Raw genomic sequence first — 24,317 nt, forward strand, 5'->3', positions numbered from 1 at the left:
AAATTGCTGGTTAGGACTTTTTTTTTTTTTAAGAAAAGAGACAGCTGCAGCATGTCCTTTTGTCCCTTTCATTCTTTCTGCTGCTGAGAATGTGTGTGATGGCTGGAGCTTCAGCAGCAATGTTGGACTATGATGTGACCTGAAGGGTAGAAACCACATGCTATGGATGCAGGAGCAGAAGAAAGTGCTGGGTCTCAGGGAAGTTCATGGATTTACCACACTACCCCCAGGGCTGCCTATCTTTGGGTTTCTATTATGTGAGAGAATAAATCCTTATGGTTTAAGCCACTGGGGTCAGCTCTCTGCTACTTGCAGCTGACTGCCATTCCTGTCTGATACAGGGTTGTGACATTGCCCTCATAGTCACCCTGTTCTTGGAGAATCTTGGCTTGTGATTCAGGCAGCTGCTGCCAGGAAAGAACACTAGGAAGCCTTTTCTACCACAGACACCACCTGTGTTGGTTCTTCTTCTGCCAACTTCCCATTCTCTGTCCCTTTGTGAATCAAGACCTTGACTTCATACTCCACGTGACTTAGCAGAAGGGGATAAGGAGCCAGATGCCAGCTCTGTGGTGTCTGCATGTTGGCAGCATGACTACCCCAGGATGGTCCTTTCCAGCCAGTTTTCCATTTCCCCTCCCACCAAGTAACTGGCTGCTCCTCACTTAGGAAACTATAGCCGGAGAGCCACCCAACCCTCGCTCTGAGCTTTTCAGCAGGGACTCGGGACTCGGTCAGGCGTCGCCCTTCTGGGGCCCTGGACGTACTTGTGCAGGGCATGTCCAGGGGGTCCAGGTCTGCTCTGTAGTAGCCATTGCGGCAGACGCAGTTGGTGGCCCCTTCTGAAGTGGTCCGGCTGTTGATGGGACAGTGGGTACAGGCCTCATCCCCTTGGTTGGCCTTGAAGGTTCCAGATGGGCAACCTGGAGAGAAGACAAGGAGAGTCACTGGGGAAACCATATGAGGACTCAGGCCACAGGCTTGGAAGGACGGTGCAGCATCACGGAGTGGCCACACAGGATCACACAGCAGCCACACAGTGTCACTGATGGGGAACCCCATCTCCTGAAGCTCTTGGGGGTCTTCAGGCCCCAACATGGCAGTCCTAGCTGTGCCCAGAAGGTTTCAGGCTACCTGGTTTCTTGTCTCTGAAGCTATCTATGGGTTCAGCTGGAGCCCCTAGCAATCATCCTTTGTCTACTCCAGGTTGGCTGTGCTACAGCTTCTAGGACCAATCCTGACTTAGTCTGAAGGCTCTGCAGAGGTCTAGGGCAGTGCTCATGGCCCAGTCTTGTTTACTAATGGCTGGCTGGGCTCTGATTCTTGTAACTAGATTCCTGGGTTCCCGATGATTGTGATGATTACAGTAAAAAAAAGTCCTAGCACAGCACGGGGCATGTAGAGAGGTGATGTGGTAGAGCAGGAAAGGACGCTGGCTTTGGAAGCACACAGACCTGGGTCTGCTGCTTTGGCCTTTTTCTAGCTGGGTGGCCCAGACAAGTGGCTTAACCATTCTGAGACTTGGTTTTTTATTAGGAAAACTATGATGTTAAGACTCATTTCTGCAGTCTATTGTGAGCACTTGGCATAAGTGTGTAAGGCACATGGCATGAGGTCTTGCAAGGTATAGGTGCCCAGGGAATAGGAGCTGTTATTAGAGCAGGTGTTTGATCAATTTACTGAGATAAAGAGGGCTTGCAGTACCAGGGACAGCCTGGGGAGGGCAGTATTTACACTTGGTGGGCATTCAGCAATCTGGGCTCTCCCATGGGCTTTGGCCTTCTTCTCTGCTCTGGGGGGATGCTCAGGATTTGGATTCAGGCTCTAAAGCTCAGGGCTTAGGGTGACCACTCCTGTGTGGGCCTATGTGCAAATCCACCCTTCCCTTCCTCCTGGCCCTGGGTTGGGAATCAGGAGGCCTGGGGTGTAGGCCCTGCCCCTTTCTTGGCCTTCTTCTGCTTACTGGGGTTCATAATCTCAGCTCTGTTGTGGTGCCTCAGGTGGGGGATCAAGCAAGGGGTAAGTGAGAGGTGGAGAGGGAAGAGCTTTCCAATGGACAAGTTCCTCCTTGGGATGAAATGGGGCTGAATTGTCCACAGGCCGGGGGCTCTCACCTGGATTGCATTCCACGTTCATGTGCTGTGTGACCTTTGGCAAGCAACTCCACCTCTCTGAGTGTTAGTTTCCTCGTGTAAATGGCTCACACAGATTTCCCGAAATCATTTTTCCAGGCCCAGTCTTCAAGCTTATCTTGCAAGTCCAAGTCTTAGCAACTCACCCTCCTCCCAACTCCTCAACCAGCTCCAGCCTCAGAGATGCTGCCCTCCTCGGTCTTACATGACTTGCGTTCGGGGTACTTTACCTCCCTGCCATAATTATTCATCAAGGGGATCTCTTGGCCATGCCCTCGGCTCCCCCAGGATCGGAGCCTTGTCTGAACCACAGCTCCTTTCCCTGTGCCTAGCATAGACCTGGCACTGAGCAGCGCTCCGTAAATACTTCCTGAAGCCGCCTGCTGAAGTGGAAGGAGCTTGGGCTTTGGGGATCACATAAGTAGAAAGGCAGTGAGGAATGGTGGTTAGTGTGCAAGCTGCCTAGCAAATCCCATCCTAGCAATCTGTCCCTGCCATCTGGCCTTGAGCAAGTCACTTAAGTTGTTCCCTCATCTGTAAAATGGGGACAATAGTACCTACCTCCTAGCGTTGTTATGAGGATTACACTGGTTAATTCAGGCAAAACTGCCTAAACAGGGCTTCCCTGATGGCGCAGTGGTTGAGAATCTGCCTGCCAATGCAGGGGACACGGGTTCGAGCCCTGGTCTGGGAAGATCCCACATGCCGCCGAGCAACTGGGCCCGTGTGCCACAACTACTGAGCCTGCGCGTCTGGAGCTTGTGCTCCACAACAAGAAAGGCCGCGACAGTGAGAGGCCCGCGCACTGCGATCAAGAGTGGGCCCCCGCTTGACGCAACTAGAGAAAGCCCACGCGCGGAAACGAAGACCCAACACAGTCTAAATAAATAAATTAAAAAAAAAACAAAAAACTGCCTAAACAATTCCTGGCATTATTAAACTGTATCTGGTTCACGTACCAGTCTGCTGGGTGACCTCAGAAAGGTAGTTCAACCTCTCTGAGCTACAGTTTTCTCATCGGTAAGAGAGCATCTACCCCATAGAGTAGCCATGAGGATTGTATGTGATGAACAGGGCCTGGCCCAGGGTCAGGCAGGGGTTGCAGTTACAATCTCAGGGAAGTCCCAGTAAATAAGCCAAGGACAGTTCCCCCTAGGGTGCTAGAAAACAGAATCCCCCACCCCCCTGGGGCCCTACTTTGCCTGCTTTTTGGAGGGAGTTTCCAGAAGGTGGCACCCTTCCTAACCCTGCAGCCCTGGCTGATGCCACCCTGACCAGGCCCTGCCAGGATCTCAGAGAAGATCTCGGCTTCAGCCCAGTCCTTAAGGAGCCGCCAGACAAGGAAAAGACAGTACTTTGATGCAACCAACCAGGCTATGGTGACACCAAAGAGGAGGATGGCAGTGAGTGCCTCGGGCATCCATCGTACAGAAACCAGGGCTCAGAGTGTAAATATGGACTGGACAACATTTATTGAGTACTTATTAAATGCTGGCACTGTTCTAAGGACTTAACCCATAGTAACTCATCGATGCCTCACCCAGCTCTATGACAGAGGTAATGTTGTCACCCTCATTTTCTGATGGGGGAAAGAAAGCATAGAGGTGAAGCAACTTTCCGAGGATGTGGGCTTACAGTGGCAGAGCTGGGATTTGATCCCGGGTGGTCGGACTGCAGAGGCCACTTCCCTAACCACCACACTCTTCTGCCTTTAGGAGACTTGCATTGGGCCAATAGTCCATGAGTGCCGGGCAGGGACTGGCAGCTTCTGCTCCGGGTGCCTGTCCAGGGCTCTCTGCACGCTGCCGTGCTGGCCCTGGAACCCCGGAGTCCTCCTGCCTGCCCTCCCTCTTAGGCACCAACCTCTCCCTGCTGGCTGGACGAAGGGGCAGCCCACCATCTCGGCACTGTCTAGTTAAGACACACAGGCTGCAGCCCTGGCTCTAGTTGAGCGGTTGACCTCTCTGAGCCTCAGTTTCTTCTGCTGTAGAATGGGGACACAGGGATCCTGTGAGGGTCTAGGACTATCCTGATAGATGCCAGAAGCTTTTGGTCCCAAGACTGGGATCCTCCTGGCTCCCTCTCGGGCGAGAGCCTGCCCAGCTGAGCACGCCTCTTCCATCTGCTGGCGGTTCCGCGGGCCTGGCTGGTGGGTGGCTGCCCACTCTCCCCTCCACGCTGTTCCAGCCCCTCCATCTGGACCACCTTCCCGACTGTCCTCTCCCATCGCCATGTCTTGGCCCCTCTTTGACTCCCCAGGCTGCCTCTTTCCACTAGGTATACTGCCCAGCCACCACTCGGCCCTCCCACCGGGCATTCTACGCTTTCTGTATCTTCTGTATCTTTGTGCTTCATAAAACCCGCTCTTCTGTCTTGAGAAGTGGTGTCGCTTTCCACCCGGTCACCAGGAACCCTGGGTGCCTCGTCCTTCCCCTTACCCCCTGCAGCCCATCAATTACCAGGTCTTTCCTCCTCAGCAGGGCCCAGTCCTGGCTCTTCTTTGCGGCCCTCCCACCCCCGTGGGCATCCAGAAAGCTCCTCCCACCCACTCCTCAGCCTCTCACGGCCATCTGGCCTCCTCCTGCCCACGCTCCAGGGCCAGCTTTCTAAAGCACAAACCTTTCTGTGTCATTTAAAAATCCACAATGGTATACAATGGAATACTATTCGGTCATAAAAAGGAATGGAGTACTGATACATGCTACAACATGAATGAACCTTGAAAACACTCTGTGCTTCATGAAAAAAGCCAGACACTAAGGCCACATAGTGTACGCTTCCATTTACATGAAAATGTCGAGACTAGGCACATCTATGGAGACAGAAAGTAGATTAGTGGTTGCCAGGGGCTGGGGAGAGCAGGGAATGGGGACTGACTGCCAATGGGTACGGGGTTTCTTTCTGAGGTGATGAAAATGTTCTAAAGTTGACTGTGGTGATGGTTACACAATTCTGTGAAAACACTAAGAATCACTTAATTGTACAATTTAAATAGGTGAATCGTATGGTATGTGAGTTATATCACAATAAAACTGCTACTTAAGAAAAATCCACAAGAGCTCCCTAAATTCCTCCGGGTACTCAGGACCCCAAGGCTGGCATCTGCCCCCTCTCAGTGCCCACCACCCCAAGCCTTGTGCCTGATGCTCCACAGTCAACCACATATGGTGCCACCCAGGCTCACACACACACCTCCGGCCTGTGTCTCTCCTGCCCTGATTACCTGGAATGCCCTCCCTTTGTCATCAGGCAAACGCGTACACCCCTTTAAGACAGTGAAGGTACACCCCCTTCCAGGAAGTCTTCCCTCAGCCCCCACAAAGGGTTGAGGTTCCCATTTTAATTACTTACAAATCTGTAATTATCTGGCTGGACTGTAAACTGTGAATACGAGGTCAGGTACCTAGTGAGTGATGGATGGGTGTAGTGAGAGCTGGGAGTATCCAGCTCAGCTACCTTGTTTGACATTTGAGGCAACTGAGGTCCAGAGACGAGCAGACACACATGGCTCTTTACCAGCAGAGGCAGATTCTGATCCCAGGTGTACTGAGTGACTAGGGTGTGCCAGGGACTCAGCTCCCATCAGCCACCTCTTCTCCCACAAAGAGGGGTCCGGGGCAGCTCCCCCATCCACGTTGCCCAGGGGCCCAGGGGTCACGCTGCTCCTAGCTTCTCAGCCGGGAAGGCACCCCGTCCTGCCAACACCTGAGTCTCCTGTACAGAAGTGGTAAGAAAACAATGAGAGCTGCAGTCACAGACTTGGGTGGCTGCACCTCTGACAGGTGTTTGGGCTCAGACAGGTCTCCCGCCCTCTCTGAGACTCAGTCTCCTCCTCCGGGAAGGTAGCTGATGATACCTGCGTGGTGTAGATGCAGTGAGAGCTTCTGAATGGGTAGCCTGCTCCACCTCTGCCTCCCCGCCAATCCTCCGCAGTGGTTGGAGTGATCTGACGAGAATGAATCAGAGCTCAAACTCACCAGGGGCTCCCTGCATACTTAGAATGAATGCACACACCTAGCCCTGCAAGGGCGGCTCTGGGGTCTTCCTGACCCTTCCTGCCACTCCCCTCAGTCTTAGTCTCTGTTTCCTTCGTTGAGCCTCATCACAATTTGTAATTGTATTAGAAAACAATTACGTCTGTCTTGTGTGCCATCTGTCTTCACCCTGCACTGGAAGTACCTGGAGAGGAAAAGAAGAACCGGGTTTGTCTGGTTCTCATTGGTTCCCTAGCTCCTGGCAGAGTAGTGGGAACATAGCAGGTGCTCAATATACATTTGCTGAGTGAACGAATATACCCCTTATAGGGTTTTGTGAGAATCAGATGAGAAAGTGGGGTAGAAAATACTTGGCCAAGTAAATGCCAGGTTGTTACCACTGTTATCATGTCAATTTCACCAGGCTGCATTGATGCTCAGATCCCTCTCCACCTCTCAATGTTCTCCCCACAGGTCCTCCCGTCAGCCTGTCCACCAGGGTGACCAAGTTGTCCCCAGTTTTCAAGCTGGAAGTTCTGCATCCCAGAAATGCCCTCAGTCCCAGACAACCCTCCTGAATGCTTCTCAGCCCCATCTGTCACCTCTCTCTTCTGTTGGCAGTTCTCTGGATGCCCTGGCTGCATACGCACTGTTCTCCGTGCCTGAATGTCCTTCTCTCCCATCCTCCTGCCCTGCTGGATTGGTGAATCTGACATGTGCACCTCTGGGAGGCCTGCCCTCCACTCTCTACAGCACACAACTCAGACTCCATGGACGGCTGTGTGCTGGTAAATGGCTGGGGAGGGGGGGAAAGCCCTGATTTGTTGTGTTTGCCAATTTCTATGGTGAAAATGCTCCCATCAGGGCAAATTTCATGCTACCAATCTAAGATAACTGAATACTGAGTTGGGAAGAAATGCCCAGAGTCAGTTCTTGTGATCCAAGCCACCAAAAAACAGCCCATCCCACCACTGGACCTCACCCATATGTAACCACCCACTAGTTGGTAAACCCTGGTTTAAGTAGGGGCTGGGGCTTTAATCTCTACACCCTGAGCACCTAGTACAGGGTATGGCACATAGTAGGTGCTCAGTTAATTCAGTTTGTCGAACGAAGGCAGGTCTGTCTTCCTAACTGGACAGTGAACAACTTGAGGGCAGGAGCTGTGGGTTTGATAAGTTAACATACATAAAATGCTTAGAACATACAGCAAGCGCTATATAAATGTTAGGTATTATTACTCACCCAGCATGCAAGGACAATAAAAATTCCCACTTACTATGTGCTTTCCGGGTGCCAAGCCCAGTGCAAGTGATTTACATGGGTTCTCTCACTAAATCCACATGACCACCCACGGAAGTAGGTACCATTATCACCCCCATTTTACAGATGATGAAAGTGAGGCTCAGAGGGGATGAAGTGAATGCCTCAAGGTCACGCAGCTACTAAATGGCAGAATTGAGGTTTGACTCCAGGTCTTTGTGGTTCCAGGACACAAAATTATGAAGTTGCTGCGTGGAGACACAAGTGGAGACCATCTTGTCAGGGCTACTTAGGGGACAGGGCTTGCTGGGGTCACTCAGCAAGGTGGAGCCAAAGCCTGGGCCCCAAACCCAGGACCTGGAGCCAAAGCAGCCAACCAGCACCTGCCTTCTGCAGACGCCCAGAGCCCTCAGCCAGGCAACCGAAGGCAGGGATGGCAGTCGGCCGGGAGGAGGAGAGAGGATTACGGGGAAACAGATTTTCTCCTGGCCTTCCCCCTGGGCTCCGGGGATAGGTGATAATTGACCGAATGAGCCATGAGTCAGGCCGAGGCAGGGCTCCATCTGGCCCTGGCACGGCGGGGCTGCTAATTGGCACCGGGTGATCCTCGAAGCCTCCTTGGCTGGCCTGCGGCTGTGCTCCCCCTTCGCCTCCCAGAGACTCCGGATTAAGCCCCAGAATGCCTGGTGCCACAGTGGACTCAGATGTTGTCAGGCCCAGTGTGCCAGGCCTCCAGGGTGGGCAAGGAGTTTCTCTATCTTCCTGGGGGGTCCTGTAGACCAGAGGGCTCTGCCTGTGGCTCTGAGTAGAGGCAGGCTCACCACAGTCTAGCTCCCACTCCCGAGAACTTGATGAAGTTGAACCTGGGTATGAACTGTGTAGCTGGCGGCCAGGGCGGAATCCCAAGCCTGCCTCTTGCTAACAGTGTGACTCTGGGTAAGTCACCTAACTCTCTGTGCCTTGGCTTCCTTGTCTATATAATGGGGGGAATGATGACACTGCTCTTATATTTGCTGGGAAGATTACACGAGTGAATTCACAGAAGGCACTTGCAATAGTGCCTGCCTGGTTCATATTAAGGGCTATGCAAGTGCTTGCTTTTATTATATACATTCTTTCTTGGCCCACCACTCGCTCTGTGCTAAGACCTGGGGATAGAGAGACAAAGAAGTAGTCCCTGCCCTCAGGAGTGTGGGTCCAGTTGGGGAGATGGTGAGTTATGAATTTATTCAAGAGGTGCTTATTAAGCCCCTATTGTGTACTGGGCACTGAGTCATGCAGACAAAAGGCCCAGGCCCTGCCTGTTAGAGGCTACACCTGAGCAAGAGTCTGCGACACCTGTCTTCAACCAGGGCTGACTGTTGGCCACTGTGGGCGGAGGGGCCAGGGAGTGGTCCTGGGCTCAGCAGTGCCAGGTTTGAAGGGCAGCTGGCTTACTTTCCTGCCTTGGGATCTCCAGGTAGTATTGGATGTGGGTCGGGGAGAGGAGTTCGGACAGAGAAAAGAGTCCTAGGCCCAGAGGGGGGAGGCCCGGGCTCGGCTGCCCCCTCAGCCCCTTGCTCTGTGAGTCCAGGCCACTTCCTGCCTCCTTTGGCTGTGGCTGGGACCATCTCTGTGGCCTCTTCCAGGCTCGGGACTCTGGCTCTGGACAGGCTCAGGCACCCACCCTGGGCCCTGCATTCTCCTTGAACTGTGGAAGAACTGATCTGTGTGTTTTTAGGGGCTTATGCTGAGCGTTTGTCAGGGCTGAGCTTGTGGTGTTCTTGTGGCTGAGTGGGTGGGGTTTTGGGGTCTCCCTCATGCAAAGTGTCTTTTGCATTTTGCACGCTTCCTGCTTTTGCTGCTGAAGTTAAGCCAGTGGAGTCAGTACCCCTGAGCTGGGCTGGGCAAGGGTGCTGATCTGTGCCAGGGGCAAAGCCACACTGGAAGCAGGCGACAAGCTCCTGGGCTGGAAAGAGGAGCTTCTGATCACTGTGTGTCTACATGTGCCTGCCGGTGCGGGGCCAGGAGCTTCTGGAGCCCATAACCTCATCAGTCCTCATAATCACCCTGTGCAATAGGAGGTGTTATTCCCATTTTAGAGATTGGGAAACTGAGGCTCACAGGAAGGAAGTGCCTCGTCCAAAGTCACTCAGAGACATGGGGGCAGAGCCTGTGTCCCCACAGTCCACGCTCTCACATTGCTTCCGAGGCCCTCAGTGTTCCAGCTTGATGAAGGGGGCCCCTCCCTGACCAGCCCTTCCTCCCTCAAGGGGGCCCTGCCCTTCCAGGTTAAGTCCAGGAAGTGCCTCAGGGTCATCCCCTTGCTGTGGCAGCTCCTACTGGGACCACCCAGGGGATGTCAGTCATCCTGTCCCCCTCCCCCACATGCCCAGGCTCCCCCCACTTGCCCCTGCTGGGACCCGGGCTCTGTGGATCTCTGCCAGCAGCTGGCAGGACGACAGAAGTCAGAAGGCAGGAGCTGTGTTAACACGCCTCCTCTTTGCCTGAGAGGGGAACCCAGGGCTTCCCCCAGGCCAGCCTCCATGCAGCCGGCTGCTAAGTCCTTTCCCTGCTCAAGACCCTTCAGTGGCTCCCTTGTGCCTGTGGCGCGTCCCGCCCGCTTCAGCCTCCCCGTCAGGGTCCACCTCGCCGGCCTCAGCTCCCACAGCCTCCCAGCCGTGCCTTGGGCTCGGGTCACAGGAGGCAGCTTCCGGCTCCCCAACGGGCTGTGCTCAGTGTCACCTCTGCCTGCTACACGGTCCCAGCTCCAGCCTGGCTAACTCCTCTTCGCCCTTCACATCTCAGCTCCAGCTACTTTGGGTCCTTCTCCTGGGATGCCACCCTCTCCAGGGCCAGGTTTAGGGCCTCCCTTCTGTGTTCCTGAAGCCCCTCGCCTCTGCTCCTGCATGATTATACAGGTGTGACTGCCCCTGCACAAGGCCCTGAGCCCGGTGGCAGTGGGTGCCCATAGCGTCTGGCACCTCTCAGCCCCGGGGTCTGGCTGAGAGGTGATGGACAGGGGGTCTCAGGAAGTGTTTGTGGACTGACTGACTGAGTCTGAGAAAGGTGGAATCTTGTGCTTAAGGTCACCCAGCTTGTGTGCGGACTGGAGACTGTGTTCTAGGCCTCTGGACCATGTCAGAGACTCCAGGGCTCATCCGGGGCCCCCAGTAGCGGGCTCTCTTCTTGGCATTTGGTTAACGTCTGTCTCCCCGCCTCCCACTATCCCACCTGCCCAAGTGTGAGCTCCATGAGGGCAGCCCCCGTGCCTGCCCTGTTCACTGCCTGGTACAGAGCAGGCCCTCTGTAACACCTCACTCGACAGCAGGCTAGAAGGCCCCAAGGTGAGGAGGGGCGAGCTCACAGACGCCTGCGGGAGCCAGACCCTGAACCCCACGGCCGTGAAGGTGGGTTAAGGGCGATTTACTCCCGGCTCGCCAGCCCCTGGATACTACGTCAGGCCCCCAGTCCCGGCTCTGGCCCACCTCCCTTCCTGCCATCCTCACGGTGGGGGCTGAGGGCTCCCGCCCGCCCAGCAGGCAGCCCCATTCCTCCAATTTCCTCCCAATTAATCAAGCTCTGAACTTTTTAATTATCTGCCTGCAGGGTGACTCCCCACTACGGTGAAGCAATTAAGGACGTTTCTAAGTGGTGTGTCTGCCGGCAGGCAGCTTTGACCAGACCCTGATGGAGGAGGTGAGCGGAGAGGGGGACAGGAGTGCCCTCAGGTCATGGGGCTACTGGAGGCCGTCCTGGGTTCCTGACCAGGGCTATTCCAGGGATCTGGGGCCACACTGTCCAGGGTACGCCCACCCCCCTGCCGCCACCTCTGTTCACGCGACGGCTCTTTCTCTTCAGCTGGAATCTGGCTTCCCAGGTTCCAGACAGTTACCATGTGCCAGGCGCTGGGTTACGTACACGCTTTGCAATTCTACTGCATCCTCACCTTGACCCTGGGAGTAGGAAGTATTATTATCAGAGGAAACAGAGGCTCAAAAACATTAGGCAACTCCAGAGATGCAGCTGGGATTTGAAGCCAGTTCCGAGTCCACATCCACTTCATCAACTGTCTCTCTCTCTTTTTTTTTTTTTTGCGGTACGCGGGCCTCTCACTGCCGCGGCCTCTCCCGTTGCGGAGCACAGGCTCCGGATGCGCAGGCTCAGCGGCCATGGCTCACGGGCCCAGCGCTCCACGGCATGTGGGATCCTCCCGGACCGGGGCACGAACCCGCGTCCCCTGCATCGGCAGGCGGACTCTAAACCACTGCGCCACCAGGGAAGCCCCCATCAACTGTCTCTTAAAGAACAGCATGGCCTGTGGAAGTGCCCTGGAACACTGAGGAAGCAGGGTGGGGTGAGGTGGGGGTGTGTGTGTTGGGGGTGGGTCAGGGAGAGGCTGTGCAGGAGATGCCAGCGAGCTTGAGAGCTGCTGAAGAACACAGGCTCTCCATAGTCCGGGTGGCCGGTGGGAGAGGGCACTGCAGGCAGAGGGGCAGCCAGTGCAAAGGCACGGAGGCCTGAAGTAGTATGGTGCGTGTGCGTGTGCGTGTGTGTGTGTGCGTGTAGCTGCAAATAGTTCAGGGTCGCTGAAGCATGAAGTTCAAGTCTGGGAGAGGTGGGAGATAAGCCTGGAGAAGCAGGTGGGGTCTGGGTCACTGGAAGTCAGAAGGACCTTCACGATCTTCTGGTCCAAGCTCCTCATTTTATGACTACAGAATACATGACCCAGACAGGGACAGTGACTTGCCTAAGGTCACACAGCAAGTTAGTGGCTGGTGGAGCTGGGGCTGCAGCCCAGGAGTCCTGATACCCAGACTGGAAGGGAAGAAAGGAGGGCAGAGGAGCAGTAGCTGTCAGCTCACTGCAGTAGCCTCCCGACTGGTTTCCTGGCTTTCGCCCTTGCCCTCCGACCTCCCCACTCTCCCCTGGCTGCAGCCTGCTCTCAACACACCAGCCAGAGGGATCCTGGAGAACAGGAATCAGCGGTGTGTTGCTTCTCTGCTCCAAGCCCTTCCGCAGCTCCCACCTCACCTGGAGTCAAAAACAATAGCCTACAAAGCCCCCTTTACCTCTCCGGTTAAATCCATTCCTAGGCCTTTTATTCTTTTTGTTGTAATTGTATCTCTTTTACCTCTCTGAACTCACTCCTAGAAGCCTCCCTGTCTACCCCACTGCAGCCACACTAGCTTCCTGGCTGTCCTGGAGTGTATCAGGCCTCCTCTAGCCTCAGGGCCTTTGTACGTGAGGTTCCCTTGCCTGGTTCAAGTCCTAGCTGAGCTACTTCTTCACTACAGCCCTCTCTGAGCCTCACATCCCTCATCTATAATTGGGGTTAATGTTGTACTCCCCACCTTCCTCCCCAGGCTAACATGGGATCCTAGTGAGAAAATGGGGAACAAATAAAGCTCCACAAAAGCCCTCCCTCCAGCTCGAGGCTGTCACTGCAACAGGGCTTGGAAAGGTCTTCACTGGGTCCTTGAGAAAACAGCCCCACAGACGAGCAGTGGGCTCCAGGCCCCCAGACCTTAAGCTGGATCAACATGGCGGAGCTTCCCAGCCTGTAGTCCTCAGGACTCACACATGCTGGAGAAGCGAGTGTTAAATCATAATCACGATGTGCCCGAGGGGAAGCCGGATGTGCTCGGAGAGCTTGACACATCTGGCAGGGCAGGCCTGAGTCCCCCGGCACATCTGGCTGCTGTATTGACAGGTGGTGTAGTAGGTCACTGAGGAAGGGCCTGTCAGGCCGGGTCCTCATGCCATGAGTGGGGGTGATGGCCGGATGGAGCTGGGAGCATCTCCCAAGCTGCCTGCAGGCCATAGCCCCCCCCTTGTGGATCCCTGCTTCAGGCCATCCACTGGACTTTGGTGTTGTGTTCTGAGAGGCCGGCTTAGGACCTAGAACCTGGGCCGCCAGATTCCAAAATCCCTGCATCATCTTGTTGGCGCCAGCCGCCCCTACTGGGGCTTGGGGAGCCTGGGAAAGCCCCCTCTCCTCTCCAGCTGGGGGGGGGTGCATTTTCAGGGTCACCTCATGGAGCACTTCCCCTTATATGGGATCCAGAAACGTGGTCATCAGCTCCACCTGAGGGAGCCCCCTGGGCTCCTACCTCCTCCCACCTGCCCCAAGAAAGCCATGGTCATTAATAAAGGACACAATTAGCTGTCAGTGGAGAACATGTCTGGAATTTTTTACCTGCTCTGCGAGCTCGGTTAAGGCAACAAACTCCAGGACCCCCCGGGAAGCAGCTGCCACACACCTTTCAGGGGCCCCCTTTGACCGGGCCCAGGTCAGGAGGGGGCCTGTGACTTTTGCGGTGTGGGCTCCGCAGGCCTGGGCCTGTGCACGGCTGTGTTTTCCAGGCCAGTGGAGAAAGTGACAGAGTAAGAGAGATTTCCTGGCAGAAGTTGTTTTTTTCAACCCAACAGGCAATACAATTCAATGTAATTTCCTCCCCCTTCCTGTGTCGACTTAAGAGTCTTTTAGAGCTTGAAGGACTTGAGAGAAAGGAGTTAGTTCAGTCTCTCATTTTACAGCTGGGGAAACTGAGGCCCCGGGAGGGGAAGTGACCTTGTTCGTGGCAGAGGGAAATGTACACGTGCTTCTCTTTTGGGTTCTGTACGCATCCCCTCGCTCGCTGAACACAATCAGAGTCTGCAGCCAGGGCCCAAAGGAACATCTTTGAAGTCCCTGATGGTCACTGTTCACACTCCACCGTGTCCTGACCACGTGCTGGGGCCGGAGGGGACAGTGGTGAGCGAGGAAGATGCAGTCCCCGCCCTCATGGAGCTGAGGGTCTAGTGAGAGCAACAGAGGGAAAGAAGCAGTGGACAAACACAAATACTCTACTCGATTTGCGATGGCCACGAAGGAGACAGCGGGGGCTGAGGCAGGACCACAGCGGGTCACCTTAGGGAGTGTGGTCAGGAAAGGCCTTTCTGAAAGGTAGCATTTATTTTGTGTTTTTTTTTTTTTTTTTTGGTGGTACGTGGGCCTCTCACTTGTGGCCTCTCCCGTTGCGGAGCACAGGCTCCGGACGCGCAGGCTCAGCGGCCATGGCTCACGAGCCCAGCCGCTCCGCGGCATGTGGGATCTTCCCGGACCGGGGCACGAACCCGTGTCCCCTGCATCGGCAGGCGGACTCTCAACCACTGCGCCACCAGGGAAGCCCTGAAAGGTAGCATTTAAAAGGCAATCCCTGAGGAGAAGAATGAGCGGGAACAGTATTTGCAAAGATGGTACAAACTCAGGGCCTCGGTTCCTCTCCATGTAATGAGGTAAGAGCAGGACATCACCAAGTGCCTGACACCCATTTGCTTGGCCCCAGCTGTCTCTGACCCCAGACAGACACCACTATGTCTGCGAACACACTTGCTGCCTGGGCACTTTTGTCCTAAGAATGCCATGAGGTCAGGATTTGTCACCCCTGTTCTGCAGATGAGAAAATAAGGCTCAGAGCAATGAACTGCCTTCCCCAGGACACACGGACACCAAGTTCAGGAGCCTGGGCCTCCAACACCTGTCCCTCTCTCTCTGCCCTTCTGGGTGCTTTCCAGAACTACTGCTTCCCCCCAGTAACCCAGAAGACTGGTCTGCTCAAGCCCTGGCGGCCTGTGACTTGGATGCTAAAGAAAACCTCACTCAAGAGGTCCCAGCGTCTGGTGCCTCAAGGAGAAGGGATTAAGAAACACAAACAGGGAGAAGAGGAGCTTGCCCACATTCACACTGAGGCTCCTGGGTTGGGGAGCCTGCAGTCGCTCTCCCTCCTAGGGGTACAGAAATCGTTGCCCCTCTCCCATCGGCTTCTGGGGAGCAGGAGTGAGCCTCAGCGAACCCAAGCCATAAATCAAATGCACAAGATGTGGCTTGGCAGCCATCCAGTGAAAAAGATCTGGGGGTTTGAGTTGACCACAAGCCAAAGCTGCTGAAAAAGCCAATGTGGTCTTAGGCTGTAAGAGCAGAAGGAGAGTGACAGCCCAGCATCCTCCCTGCTGCTCAGGCAGGGTCCGTTTTGAGCTCCACGTTTTAAGGAGGTCCAATGAGTGAGAGTGGACAGGATATCTGAGGCGTCCAGCTGGTTTTCTATCTGCAGTCCCTTTTGGATGGTGCTGGAGGGGCTAGGAGTAGAGTCCCAGGTTCAAACTCTCCAGACAGCAATTTCTAGGCACCCAGCAGAGTTCTGGAGCCTGACTTGCCCTGGAGCATCCCCTTGCCTGGATCTCTGGGACGTAATGCGTTCTCTCCTTAACCTTGCTCAGCTTCTACCTCCATGTCCTAGCCCTCCTGTATACTGGGGATTTGAGATCACGTGTGTGGTCTCACCATGGCCTGCCCTCAATTAAGGACAGACTTATTCAGTAAAAAAAGCCCAACATTCTAAGTAATGACCTTGTGCCCAGCCCTCTGTTGGGCACTAGGCACAGAGTGGAATAAGACAGTCCCTAGCCTTGATGATCACTGGCTAGAAGGGGGGAGTGATTATGATCAGTTAGGATATCAAAGCAGACTTTCCAGAGGAAGGGCCAGTTGAATTGTGTATTAAAGGATACATAGGAGTCCGTCAGGGCCAGAAGAGATGAAGGACCTTCCAGGCAGATGAACAGTGTGTGCAAAGAAGGCATGGAGAGGCGAGGAGGGCAGGGTGGCTGGAGCATGGGCTGCGTGGGAGAAAGGTGGGGACACAACACAAGAAAGGTGACAATGGCTGTATGTGGTCACTGACGGAGTCTGGGTTTTTATTCTCTAAAAGCAGGGAAGCCAGTGGTGGTCCTGTGCCAGTGCTCAAATGGTCGCCGTGTGCCCTCAGTCCTTCCCTCCCACCTTCCTGCCCGGGCCCTCGCCTCCTCGCACTGCAGCCCTCCTGCTCTGGCCTCAGCTGACCCACTCCCCTGTCTCAACTCTGACCCATCTCCTCTCTGTTTTCCTTAGTTCTCGAACCTTTCCTCCTTTGCTGAAACCAGTTCCACCTCTTCCATCATTAAAAATGAACTGAGCTATTAACAACAACCATTCATACCGTCTATTGTGCACCTATTACGTGGCAGGCTGACGGCTTCACGGAAGTTATGGGGGCGGGACTGTGCATCGCTGCGGTTAGGGGCACAGGCTCTGGAGTCAGGGTCCAACTGGCCTTGAACCCTGGCTCTACCACTGACTTTGGGCAGGTTACCTAACTTTTCTTTGTGCCTCGGTGTCCTCATCTGGAAAATGGGTCTATCAATAGGACTTACCTTGTAGGGAAAATTCAGAGTTAATACTGTAGAGTGTGCATTCATCAACAATTCTTACAGCAATCCTACAAGGCAGGTACTAGTGACATTCCCATTTATAGAGAAGACAGTTAAGGTTTTGTGAGGATAACGAATCCACCCACAGCCAGTAACAGCGCTGGGAGGGGAGCAGTGGAGCACTACCTCTGAGTCCAAAGACGAGGTGTCTCATGGCCTCACCTCTTCCAGGCTGGGACCTGGGCTGGGCCCAGGAACCCAAGATTCAGTGGGCTCCCAGCCTGGTGGGGAAGATGTCCACGTAAATAGGCAGTTTCCAAACAGCGTGACCAGTGCCAGGGGACGTGTGGGGTGGGGGGAGGAGCGCTGGGCCTGGGAGCCCAGAGGAGAGGACCTTAACACTGTTGTTTCCTGGAGGTGTAAACACTTGAGCTGTCTTGGAAGATAAAGAAGGACAAGGCAGAAGAATGAAAAGAGGGGCATGCTGGGCAGAGAGGGAATAGCCCATGCAGAGCTGTGGAGATATGAGACCTGCAGCTGGAACCCTGAGCCTGTGAGTGCAGGGGTAAAGGATATGAAATTGGACAGGCAGGCAGGGGCGGACAGCAGTGAGCCTACCACCCATGCCCCGTGCCCACTGCCTGCAACTCTGCCTACGGCTTGACAGCCTGTGAACCCACAGAGAATCAGGAAGAAGCCTGCTCAGTCTCTGGACTGGAACATTCCTGGATCATAAAGTCCCCCATGGCAGAGCAGGGACCTGGGGAGACTACCCTGCTCACTAGGGCCCTTCAAGGCTAACTGATCCCAAACCTTCCCAAAGATAGATGGCTTCCTTAAGAGTTACTTTAAAACACTCCTATCCCCAAAGCTTACAAAACTCCCACACCTTTTCAATTTTAACGGGTCAAAAGCTGAAAATTATGAGCCAACAGCAAGATCTGCAGAACAAGTGATCTTCGGCTGTAGCAGCCGGTACACTTCATGACAAACGCCCAGACGCGGTCATTTCAGAGTGAGCACCGTTAAAGGGCACTTCGACCTTCCTCTAAATGTCTCCTTTATTTGAACAGTGTGTTTACGGGGCCTGGAGCTGCTGTTCCCACCTTGTGCTTTGGTTTTGTAAAAGAGAAGGAAACTGAGAGAGACGGACATCAAAGCAGGGGATGATGACAACCCTCTAATCTCATAAACTCTCCTCTTATCTCAGTCCTTATAAAAATGGGGAGGCCTGGTTGTCACGAAAAGCAGCTCTGAAAACTCATAAACTTGACAAGCCCTTAGTTCTAGCACCCAGAGGGAAGGACTCTAATCCTTGAGAAAACTGGAGATGAAGAGAGGGGAGGCAACTTCTGGGGAAGGGCAGCCTGCAGAGAAGGCCCACGCTGTCACCAAGTGAGGGTTTGAGAGCACAGCTTCCTAACTTACTTTGACCTCAAGGCAACCCAGTTGGAGAGAGTCTCCTTGGTTACAAGAGAGGCCAGAACTACTATTTTAACATCTGTAATCTTCTGATAAATAACAGCTCACACTTAGCGCTTACTCTGGGCCAGGTACTATTTTAAGTACCTTATGTGGATTAATTTATATAATCTCAAGTTATACTATAATTATCCTCATTTACAGGGGATAAGGCAGAGGGGTAAGTCTCTTGCCAAACATCACTGATTCAGTGAGTGGCAGAGCAGGGATTTAAACTGAGATGGAAGCCATCTGCTTTCCCTCACCCACTGCTAGCTCATCAAGGGGTCGGGCTCCAGGCTGGGTGGAGCCTGGCTCATGTCCGTCATCTCCTCTCCTCCCATTACAACATCCTGATCAACTCCTGGCCCTGTTTCACAGCCGAGGAAGGTGAGGCTCAGAGTGGTCGATTGTCCCGGCCAAGAGCACGCAGCAGGGGGATCACAGAGCTGGGATCCATCTCACCCCCGATGCCTGGCTCCAGGGCCTGGGCACCTTGCACGGAGGTTGGACTCAGCCTCCAGACCTGACCAGACTTAGAGTCCCAAGGGACTGGGATCAGTCAGGGTCCCGAGGATGAGAATCCGGTGGCCCCAGGCTGCAGGCTTCGTTTACTCTGCTGGGCTTAGAGCCCCTTCCTGAACCTGAGGGCTCTGAAGCCCTGTCTGGCTTTGTCTTCTCAGAGAGGCAGTACAGTGTAGTGGTTAGCTCCCGAGCTTAACCCAGATGGACCACTTCTAGCTGGGTGACCTCGGAAAAGTCACATAACATCTCTGCGGTTAGTTCTGTCATCTGCAAAATGGGTATAATAATGCTACCTCCTTCCTAGGGTTGTTGAAACGATGGTTAATATACATACAGCACTTAGAACACTGCCACACATGCAGTAAGTGCTCAATAAATATTAGATATTATTATTACTGTGGTCTGCTCTCTCTGGGGATGTGCCCTGCACCCTGGACCCTGCTGCCAAACCAAACAGCCTCTGTCCATCCCTAAAGCCCCTTGCATTACAGACCGCTGCCTGGCCTGGCCAACCTCCCAGCTGCCCAGGCCTCCTGTCAGCCCTGTCTCTGTAGAGAAAGCAGCACTCTGGGTTCAAATCCCAGCCCCAACTCTTCCTGGCTGAGGTCTCTAGGCACAGAAGCACATCTCTCTGAGTCTTTGTTCTCTTGTATGTAAAACAAGGATTATAACCCCTGTTTTAATAACACAGACGTTACAGTGGGGACTTAGACAGACCTGGGTCTCTGCTTCCTGCTCTCTGCATGACCTTAGAAATGTTAACAATGACAGCTTTACTGATGCTATACATAGAGAATCCTAATGATGCTACCAGAAAACTACTAGAGCTAATCAATGAATTTGGGCCCTTGTAGCAGGATACAAAATTAATGCACAGAAATCTCTGGCATTCTTATACACTAATGATGAAAAATCTGAAAGTGAAATTAAGAAAACACTCCCATTTACCATTGCAACAAAAAGAATAAAGTATCTAGGAATAAACCTACCTAAGGAGACAAAAGACCTGTATGCAGAAAATTATAAGACACTGATGAAAGAAATTAAAGATGATACAAACAGATGGAGAGATATACCATGTTCTTGGACTAGAAGAATCAACATTGTGAAAATGACTCTACTACCCAAAGCAATCTACAGATTCAATGCAATCCCTATCAAACTACCACTGGCATTTTTTACAGAACTAGAACAAAAAATTTCACAATTTGTATGGAAACACAGAAGACCCCGAATAGCCAAAGCAATCTTTCTTTTTTCTCTCTTTTTTTTTTTTTTGGCCACACAGCGTGGCACGTGTGATCTTAGATCCTGACCAAGGATTGAACCTACGCCCTCTGAATTGGAAGCGCGGAGCCTTAACCTCTGGACCGCCAGGGGAGTCCCCAAAGCAATCTTGAGAAAGAAAAATGGAGCTGGAGGAATCAGGCTCCCTGACTTCAGACTATACTACAAAGCTACAGTAATCAAGACAGTATGGTACTGGCATAAAAACAGAAATATAGATCAATGGAACAGGATAGAAAGCCCAGAGATAAACCCACGCACATATGGTCATCTTATCTTTGATAAAGGAGGCAAGAATACACAGTGGAGAAAAGACAGCCTCTTCAATAAGTGGTGCTGGGAAAACTGGACAGGTACATGTAAAAGTATGAAATTAGAACACTCCCTAACACCATACACAAAAATAAACTCAAAATGGATTAAAGACCTAAATGTAAGGCCAGACACTATCAAACTCTTAGAGGAAAACATAGGCAGGACACTCTATGACATAAATCACAGCAAGATCCTTTTTGACCCACCTCCTAGAGAAACGGAAATAAAAACAAAGATAAACAAATGGGACCTAATGAAACTTAAAAGCTTTTGCACAGCAAAGGAAACCATAAACAAGACGAAAAGACAACCCTCAGAATGGGAGAAAATATTTGCAAATGAAGCAACTGACAAAGGATTAATCTCCAAAATTTACAAGCAGCTCATGCAGCTCAATATCAAAAAAACAAACAACCCAATCCAAAAATGGGCAGAAGACCTAAATAGACATTTCTTCAAAGAAGATATACAGATTGCCAACAAACACATGAAAGAATGCTCAACATCATTAATCATTAGAGAAATGCAAATCAAAACTGCAATGAGATATCATCTCACACCAGTCAGAATGGCCATCATCAAAAAATCTAGAAACAATAAATGCTGGAGAGGGTGTGGAGAAAAGGGAACTCTCTTGCACTCTTGGTGGGAATGTAAATTGATATAGCCACTATGGAGAACAGTATGGAGGTTCCTTAAAAAACTACAAATAGAACTACCATATGACCCAGCAATCCCACTACTGGGCGTATACCCTGAGAAAACCATAATTCAAAGAGTCATGTACCAAAATGTTCATTGCAGCTCTATTTACAATAGCCAGGACATGGAAGCAACCTAACTGTCCATCAACAGATGACTGGATAAAGAAGATGTGGCACATATACACAATGGAATATTACTCAGCCATAAAAAGAAACTGAGTTATTTGTAGTGAGGTGGATGGACCTGGAGTCTGTCGTACAGAGTGAAGTAAGTCAGAAGGAGAAAAACAAATACCGTATGCTAACACATATATATGGAATCTAAGAAAAAAAAATGTCATGAAGAGCCTAGGGGTAGGATGGGAATAAAGACACAGACCTACTAGAGCATGGACTTGAGGATATGGGGAGGGGGAAGGGTAAGCTGTGACGAAGTGAGAGAGTGGCATGGACATATATACACTACCAAACGTAGGGTGGATAGCTAGTGGGAAGCAGCCGCATGGCACAGGGAGATCAGCTAGGTGGTTTGTGACCACCTAGAGGGGTGGGATAGGGAGGGTGGGAGGGAGGGAGACGCAAGAGGGAAGAGATATGGGAACATATGTATATGTATAACTGATTCACTTTGTTGTAAAGCAGAAACTAACACACCATTGTAAAGCAATTATACTCCAATAAAGATGTTAAAAAAAAAAAGAAGTGTTGCTTGCATTACAGATCCCTCCTAGTAGGGATCATTCACTCAACAGACACGAAGCCCTACTATGTGCCAGGCATTGTTCTAGCTGCTGGGGACACAGCAGCAAATAAGACAAGCTAGGTCCCTACTTGTAGAGCTTACAATCAGATGAGGAATATGAATAATAAACAAGTTATCAAATAAGTACAGGGTGATGTGCGGGAGGGTGCTGAGTTGGGGGACAACTCTAGCTGGGGTGGTCAGGGAGGGCTTCTCTGAGGAGGTGACATGTGAGCTGAGACCTGAAGGACATGAAGGAGTCGGTTATGGGGAGAGCACAGGGAAGGGGATTCCGGGCAGAGGGAACAGCATGTGCAAAAGCCCTTCCTCAGGAGTAAATAAAGAAGCCTAGTGTGTCTGAGGAGTGCAGAGGCCCTTGTGGCTGGAGAGGTGTGAACAAGGGGAAAAGAGTGGGAGGCTGAGCCTCAGGCCCGTGGACACAGAAAGTAGATGGGAAACCCATGGAGGGTGTTCGGCAGGGCTGTGAAATGGCCTGTGATTTGAACAGGCAGGCGTGATGGTGGCTGGACAGGGTGGTGACAGTGAGGGTGGAGAGAGGAGGTTGGATTTAATGAGGACCTGCCAGCAGTTTCTTCTGCCCCCCGTAGAGCCCTGCGTGAACATGAGGGGTGAGAGCCTTCTGCTTCTGCGAAGGAGTAACAGTGTTTCCTTCCGAGTATTTCACTGTTTCAGCAGCGCCTTCTCCCCAAGGACTCTCAGTCAGTGAGCTGACTGCCCATCGAGAGCCCGTAATTATTAGGCTTTTGGGACAGGTGCCCGGTGGGCTGGCAGCACCTCCTCTGTGGGCCGTGTGGAGCCCATGGCCATGCTGCTCCTTGGCAGAAAGTTGAAAGGGAAAAAACCTGCTCCGGGCAGCTCCCTGCTCCACTTTTAGGGTCCTCCTGTTGCCCTCACCCAGCCCCAGGCATGTGGCTCCCCGAGCTGTCCCAAGGCCCCGTAGGACGCCTGCTCAGGGTCCCAGATCTTGCCCAGCTCCTGGCATCTGCCCTCTGCCCCAGCTGCGTCTCGTTCCCTCTGAACTCAGCTCACGCTGGGAGAGGCCAAGGATGCGTCTTTGCCAAGGAGTCAAAATGTACACTGCACCTGCGTGCACCAAAGCAGGTTCCCTCCTGGAAGACACGAGGCCTTCATCCCGGGAGTTCATCAAATGGGGACAGTTCAGGCAGCGTGTCCGGGAGGGGAGGTGGACTGTGGGGCCGACAGGGCACCGGGCTGCTGTTCATACCTCCCATGGTCTGCTGCTCCCGCCTTCAAGACTGACCCACCTGCTCCTGAAATCAGCCTGTAAGTTGCAACTTTCCAGAACAACCTGCTTCTGTTTCCTAAGCGTGGCCACGGGTGCACCTCACGACAGCCCGTGATGGGGTGTGATTATTATCCCCCTCGTGACGATGAGGAAAGCGAGGCTCAGAGAAGGATGTGACTGCCCAGGGCCAAATGGATGCCTGGGCCAAAGTCTCCACTTCCAGCTTTGAGTCGAGCATGGTCTCCTTGGCACCAGGCCCTCTCTGCCACCCGGATTCCCTCCTGCTCTACAAGGACAGAAGTGACAGCAGAGGGCTCTGGTTAAGATCGGAGGGATAACCGACAAGGCCATCAGTGGGTAGTGACAGACAGGAATGGACAGCAAAGCGCATGTCTTAGGTGAGCTTTAAAACTGCCCATGACATCCACTGAGAAATGACATGGTCACTCAGGTGATTTAGGCACTAATCCCTGCCATTTGTCTACTAATACCATGATTAGAGCCTGGCACATTTTGCTCTAAGGTTCATTCATTCATTTGTTTGTTTATTCACCCATTCATTCCACAGACACTGATTGAGAACCTGCTATGTCGCAGGCACCTCGCCGGGACAGAAAGTTGTCAGATACAGTCCCTGCCCTTGGTAACTGCTACCCAGTAGTACAGCTCTGTCTCTTCCACTGGACTGGGAGCTTCTCAAGTGGTTAAGAGAGTGGCCTTGGGAGTCAGACCACATCCTGGCTGTGTGACCTTCGGCAACTTACTTCACCTCTCTGTAGCTCGGTTTCCCCAGATGACAAATGGGGGTAATAACAACGCCCACCACCAAGGTCACTGTCGGGGGTAAATGAGTTAATAGGTATAAAGTGCTTAGAAAGGTGAGTCTACACAGAGTCAATGCTTAGCTCTGTCCTTCCACGTTCTTAAGAACGTGTAGGATTTCCCAAGCAAGTTCTTACTGTCCTGATGGGAACTGCTGGGTTTTGTTTCTAACAATCATGTCCCAGGCTCCCTCTTCTTTTAAGCATCCTGGCAGAGTATGCAAAATGCACTTGTCAGGAGCTATCTGTCGAGAGTGTCTTTGCACTTGTGCTTAAATAGTCATCATTATTCCTTCAATAAAGATTTTTTGAATGCCAGGCACTGTTCTAGGGCTTTTAGCCACATCATCTTATTTAGTTGCTACAACATCCTGATAAGGTTGGCACCATTTCCCCTGTTTTGCAGAGAAAAAAACAGGCTTAGAGAGGCTGCATGACCGACCATCCACCCATCCATCCACCCATCCATCCACCCATCCATCCATCCACCCATCCACCCACCCATCCATCCATCCATCCATCCATCCAAGATCTTCTGAGTACCTACTATGAGCCAGGCAGTCACTGTGCCAGGACTAGGTTCAAGTTCCAGCTGGTAACAAAAGACACCCAGTCC

At 52.5% G+C, this 24,317-nt stretch overlaps 1 protein-coding gene across 4 annotated transcripts in view; it reads right to left on the reverse strand.

Annotated features, from left to right (window-relative positions):
• The window catches only part of EPHB2 (EPH receptor B2), a gene marked incomplete at both ends in the record, with an annotated part of 186,656 nt that overhangs the window by 41,094 nt on the left and 121,245 nt on the right, over positions 1-24,317 (reverse strand). For all 4 annotated transcript variants that reach the window (XM_082833330.1, XM_082833333.1, XM_082833332.1 and 1 more), the window contains one exon: positions 768-923. In XM_082833330.1, the coding sequence (XP_082689456.1) occupies positions 768-923 (156 nt within the window). The remainder of the gene's footprint in view (positions 1-767; positions 924-24,317) is intronic.

This window comes from Leucopleurus acutus (genome assembly GCF_964270905.1).
Source record: "Leucopleurus acutus genome assembly, chromosome: 2".
Lineage (NCBI taxonomy): Eukaryota > Metazoa > Chordata > Mammalia > Artiodactyla > Delphinidae > Leucopleurus > Leucopleurus acutus.